The following is a 5,764-nucleotide window of genomic DNA, read 5'->3' as shown; positions in this document are numbered from 1 at the left end:
TTTGTAATTTGAACATATTGAACGTTCTATACAATAAAATACAAAAGACAAGATCTATCATCAAATTTATTGAATTTATTACACATGCCCACACAGTTAAATCTTTCCTCCATGCTAATTAGTTCAAAGTTGAAAAACTAATAAAATTTTGATCAATTCTAGAAATTTGAATCAAGAAAGATTTTTTTTTTTCTTTTGATAAAATTGAGCAGGACAATAATTAAGAAACAAAAGAGAAAAATTGTTTTTTTTTTTTCAATCATCCTTATGCTTTACTTTAATCACTATTGCATGCATCTCTATGCAAGTTATTGTTAGGGACTGAGGCGTAGTTGTATAATTGTGATATCCAGGTCAGGTCAGCTTGTGTTTTGTTCGATTAATTCAATCGGTACCATCTACCTTCCACCATATTGGATAACCTTACCATCCGAGACTTAGGGAAGAGTTCTTCCAGTATCACCTCTTCTAGGATTCTAACTTTGGTTTCCGAGGTTGTTTCTCCAACTTTTTAACTGCTAAGATAGCAGACTGCAACTTTGGTCCATGGTTTCCTGATGTTTCTTCAATCTTTTGATGAAAAACGATCATGAGTCTGTATACAAATATATTTGAACACTGTAACTAGTAACTACAGATTTTTATTTTTGTGAACTTAAAGTGAGGTGTTCAATGTTTGTGTGATGATGTCATGTGACATAGTTCAGAGAAATAGAAATCAATGGGGCTTCAAGTGCCTGCGATAAGAGCTTGAAGGACTTCTACCCACTCTAACAATGTAATTACGAAAAAGATAAGATAATAACTTCATAAATTTATGAACTGACTTGCGGGTGAGACCAATTACTCAACTAATAGCTAGGATGAACTCAAGCTAACAGTCTCCATGTAATAAACTGTAAAAAAGAAGATGAAAAGAAAACAAATATGGATGAGTCCCAAAGGAAGAAAAATCATGTCTTTATTCATAGGATACTAACACTACATAAGCATCACCGATTATGAATGGTAAAGGCTTATATTTGCTTCACCGCAACATGTTAGGCTTGAATCCTGCAATTTTTAAAAAAGAAGACTAAAAGTCAAGATCTTCAACGATGAAGGAAATAGAAAATTCATTGCTATATAAAAATTAATCTTTTGAAGGAAAAAGATCAAGTTAATACCTGGAGGTTACATATCCTTTTTTGTATTTCTTCATTCTCGTAAGAATTTTGTGTTCCAATTCTACATCCATCCTCGAAAACCACACTGGATATCGAGTTGACAACATTATGTATATTACGGACAGTCCAATAACAAGTCCACAACCGTAACCCATGAGAACCGCCTGCCAACTTATCATTGATGAATCTCCATCTTCTTCTTCTTCTTGTTCTAGCCCAAATGAAGTTGTTGCTTGTGGTACCCCTTCATCACTGCCACAATCTTTTGAGAGTGGCAATCCACGTAACCCATTATTCCCTTGGTATGAACTATTCTCAAATGTATCAAATTGTTTTCCTTTGGGAATGCATCCAACAAGATGATTGTGAGAGAGATTTAGGACTTCAAGTGATGTGAGGGATGCAAGTTGTTGTGGAATTTCTCCACCGATTTTGTAGGATGAGAGATCCAATGATTCAAGTACAGATAAATGTTGCATTGATGCTGGTATATGACCTTTCAAGTTATTATGAGACAAGTTCAACGTACGAAGTCCAATTAGATCTCCAATAATACTTGGGATAGAACCTTCAAATCTATTCATTGAGAGATCGATAATTATGTCCGTAGTCAAAACTTGAGGAAGTTCAAGATCCAGTCCCTTTGTTGTCACTATCAAAGAATTTGTGTATAAAGTAGAATATGTTTCTGCTACATACTCTGGGGTTCCACTATTCTCACCAATCATTTTCATGGCTTGAAAATTCTCAAAAAGGCTCACAGGTAAATCTCCACTGAATCCATTGGATGAGAGATCTATTACTAGAATTTTAGCAAACAAGTTCTCAGTCCTTGAATCATTTATAGGGCCATGCAGCTTATTTGATCTCAAGTTTAAAATCTGCAAATCAGGTAGGGCTCCCAACCATTTTGGAAATGTGTCATTCAACTCATTATTACCTAAATCAAAGAGTTGCAAATATTTGCAATTGATCAAAGATCGTGGGACTTTCCCCTCTAGCTTATTCCCATCCATTTTAATGACTCTGAGTTGGTTCCCATTACTAAAAGTTGTATTAATTGTCCCACTAAGACTGTTGTTGCTTAAATCCAAAACCCAAAGTTCACTCATCTCACCCAAACATTGTGTTATTGTTCCGTCCAAATTACAACTTCCCAAATTTAGCACACCCAAATTCAGATCGCAGATGGCTGAATCAATATGTCCACTGAGATTATTTTGAGAAAGAATAAGATAATATAGTCCCTGCTGGTTTAGGAATGACTTTGGAATAGGACCTTGCAGCTGATTTTGTTTTACAGAAATGGAAAACAATGTTTGGGATTTCAACTCCTGAATCTTTCCACTGAAATGGTTATGTTGGTTTATTAGCATTTTAATATTAATATTTTAATATGTTAATTTGCTATATTTTGGAGTTAGAAAGCTGTTGATTGTTTCAACAGGTAGTGGGCAGTTTTATTGCTACCGTTGGTAGGCATTTGTGCCTAATTACTCACATTTGGTGTAAATGCCTTTTAGGCTTAATTGCCTAGGCTATTGACTAGCCGTTTGCTTACTGCCTTGGACGTGGTCTTCCAAGACCATTACTTCTCCATATTATTTCTCCATTATCTCATTCTTTACTCCTTCATTATTCTTTGTAACCTATGTAACATATGTAACCTCTAGGCCATTTATCTTTACTATTTACTTCACCATTATCTTCCTATTCAATTCTAGGAAGACTTCTTGTAGTATAAATAGTGGTGGTCTTCATTTGGTTTGTGAGAGACAATACAACAAGAAAATATAGAGTGTGTAAGGTTTGTCAAAAAGAGAGTTCTTATTAGTTGAAGGGAGGTGTTCTTTTTTGTGGAGCTTTGAACGCAACTCTTGTCCAGAGTTGTTGAGTTATATATTGTGAATAGGATGTTGTATCCTGAAGGGGACAAGTCAAGAAGGACTACTGCTGGATCGGTGAAAACATTTGCTGCAGTGGGCTTGAATCTCCTTAAAGAGAGCGAGATATCCGCACCTCAGCCTGAAGAGATTTCTGTTTCTTCATTTTATTTCAATTGTTTCTTGTATTTTTTGTTATCTTGTAAGTTTTTCACTAACAGGTTATCACTCAAGTCTAAATCAAATAGTGAAGGGAGGGAGAATATCCAGGATGGTATAGTCCCGTTTAAGTGGTTTGATGACAAGCTGAGTGATTGTAGGTTTTGCAGTCCACTAACGCCCAATGGAATTGGACCAGTAAGGTAATTGGACGAAAAGTCTAATGTTTCAAGTTGTGTCCAGCTTCTGTTAAAGGGTAAGTACTCAAGTTGGAGATCAAAGTTGTTATTTCTAAGTGAGAACTCCCTGAGCTTTCCAAATCTCAAAAACGGAGAAATTGGTCCTTCAAGATGATTATTATGAAGGTCCAAAACCTCTATGTTGGTGAGATTCCATAAAGGATTAAGAATGGGCCCCGAGAGATTGGAAGAACTCATCACTAAGTCAACCAATGAAGTTAGATGGCTAAATGATTCAGGTATCTTACCAGTGAAATTCACACCACTCAGATATAACTCCATGAGTGATGCACTGGTATTCCATTTGGTCGTGGGAAAACTAACTGTGAGCTGGGGATTGTTTGTTAAATCCAGAGATTCTAAGTTGGAAAGGTGGAAAACTCTTTTGGGCAATATCCCACGTAACTGTGTGTATGGAAGCCATAGAGTTGTTAAATAAGAAGAGAAATTTAGAGGAAAGGTGGAAGAGATGTTCACAAAGTTAAGGTCGAGCTCTCTTAATTGGGTCAAGTTTTTCAGGAACAATTCAAAATTGTTAGGTCTGAATCTAACCCCATAATCACTCCGGATACAAAGAACCCGTAATTTAGAAAGGTGAGAGATTTCTGCTGGGATTAGACCTGTAAAACTTGTAAGAAGCAAATCAAGATGCGTCAAACTAGAAAACTCACCAAATTTAGGTGAAATGAGCGACCCGGAAAAATCATTATAAGACAATTCAAGCCTTTTGAGATTGGAGAGTTGAAAGAGGCTACTATTGAAATGAAACTTGCCTTGAAGTTTGCTGCAAGTGAGGTTGAGCTCAATCACTTGTCCGGTCATCTCATCACAATGAACTCCATCCCAAGAGCAACAATCTGTGCTCTTGTTCCATGAAAGAGTTTTTGGATATGACTGAATCCATTGGCCTCTTATGCCGATACAATAACCAGAAACATTAGGATCTATTGTAAACATGTGTTTGAATTGTAGAAGAGAAAGAGCTTGATTTTTGGGGCATAAATGAGGTGAGGATGAGGACAAAACAAGTTTAAAGAGAAAGGGATATATCATAAAAAATACAAGGTTTACGTAGCCCATTTCTGCACTAAAATGTTCAAAACTAATTAAGTTGATAAAGAAGAAATCAAGAAATGTTTGATCTGTGTCTATATTCATCAATTTTGATGAGGTATATATAGCATAAATTAAGCAAAGAAATTTATTATACACATTTAATAACACAATTCCAGGAAGGTCACACAATTCAAGTCACATTCTCAAGTCAATTCAAATGAAAATCCCAACACTTGTAATAACACATGCATTTTGTCTTAACAACCAAAGCAGGAACTGTTTCTCTTCTTTTTCAAACTTCTTCTCTCTGGATACACATGTAAGCATTTCACCTTGTGTTTTCTGGTAAATTCAAATTTTAACAACAAATACTGAAAGTGATGAAGTGATAAATCTGCAGGTATGAGCTGCATATGATAACTGCGACAGAATACCTTGATGTTATGTCGGTTGGATGTATGAACAAAGTTTCTTATTAGAAGTTGATAAGAAAAGAAGATATGAGGCATTTAGGAGGAAACTGTGCAAGTTTTTCCCAAAGCCGACTAAATCACACCATTTTAAGAATTTTGTGCAATTGATGTCGGTCTATTTTCACAATTCGTCTTATTAATTGGTTTGGATTTGCACTTCTTGTGATTTTAAGGTCTTACTTTCTGTCCCAAGTTGATTATTAGTGTCCTTTTATTTAAGTAGTGTCGACTTTTTTAAGCAAAAGAAGGTGTATGCCATGTCTTAATTTATTTCCCATGATCAAATTCTTCGAAGTATGAAAGCCATTTTTAAATTTTCGAAGTATATTCAGATGTCAATGTGTTTTACTCTTCTTGAAATTGTACAGAAGAAGTTGAAGTTGAGTCCGAATCTCCTTTGAGTTAAAAATATGCCAAGTTATTAAAAATAGCAAAAAGTATACAATATGTGCTAATATGTTTAACCATGCATAATTGATTATATACTGATACGTATGTGAAGTAGTATTTGGAATTTGACAATAGCCAGATAAAAATAAATTTACTAGGCACATTTAAGTGTTGCTTTGGAGTAATCAATTCCAGGAAGGTCACATAGTCATTTTCAGACAATTTTAGACTATTTAAAATTACACATTCACATTCAATGTGTCACACAATATGTAAAGACTATTTAATCTTTCTCAAGTCATTGCACTGTAAGTCAAATCACATTCTCAAGTCAATTCAAGAAAGATTTAAATGAAAGTCCCAATACTTGTAATAACACATGTATTTGTTCTGATACA

General features: G+C 34.9%; 1 protein-coding gene across 1 annotated transcript; it reads right to left on the bottom strand.

The window, feature by feature from the left end:
* Positions 1–468: 468 nt before the first annotated feature.
* Positions 469–4,527, bottom strand: LOC125812524 (receptor-like protein Cf-9 homolog). Its single transcript, XM_049491995.1, has 3 exons — positions 3,276–4,527; positions 1,167–2,526; positions 469–595 (listed from the first exon to the last, which is right to left on the bottom strand). Exons 1-3 carry the CDS (start codon positions 4,525–4,527, stop codon positions 469–471), a joined length of 2,739 nt encoding a protein of 912 aa, XP_049347952.1.
* Between the last annotated feature and the right edge of the window lie 1,237 nt (positions 4,528–5,764).

Source organism: Solanum verrucosum, unplaced genomic scaffold (genome assembly GCF_900185275.1).
Source record: "Solanum verrucosum unplaced genomic scaffold, falcon-dt-bn FXZP01000120.1, whole genome shotgun sequence".
NCBI lineage: Eukaryota > Viridiplantae > Streptophyta > Magnoliopsida > Solanales > Solanaceae > Solanum > Solanum verrucosum.
Note: the sequence above shows the minus strand (reverse complement) of the source record. Positions and strands in the feature narration are given on the sequence as shown.

Bases quoted from the DNA above. Each gene is read 5' to 3' on its own strand.
- LOC125812524 (XM_049491995.1), bottom strand. From the start codon at position 4,527: ATGGGCTACGTAAACCTTGTATTTTTTATGATATATCCCTTTCTCTTT. The intron at 2,527-3,275 runs ATAACCTGTTAG...TAATAAACCAAC, and splicing joins ATTTGATTTAGACTTGAGTG to ATAACCATTTCAGTGGAAAG. The intron at 596-1,166 runs GTATTAACTTGA...ATTTGTATACAG, and splicing joins AAAGGATATGTAACCTCCAG to ACTCATGATCGTTTTTCATC.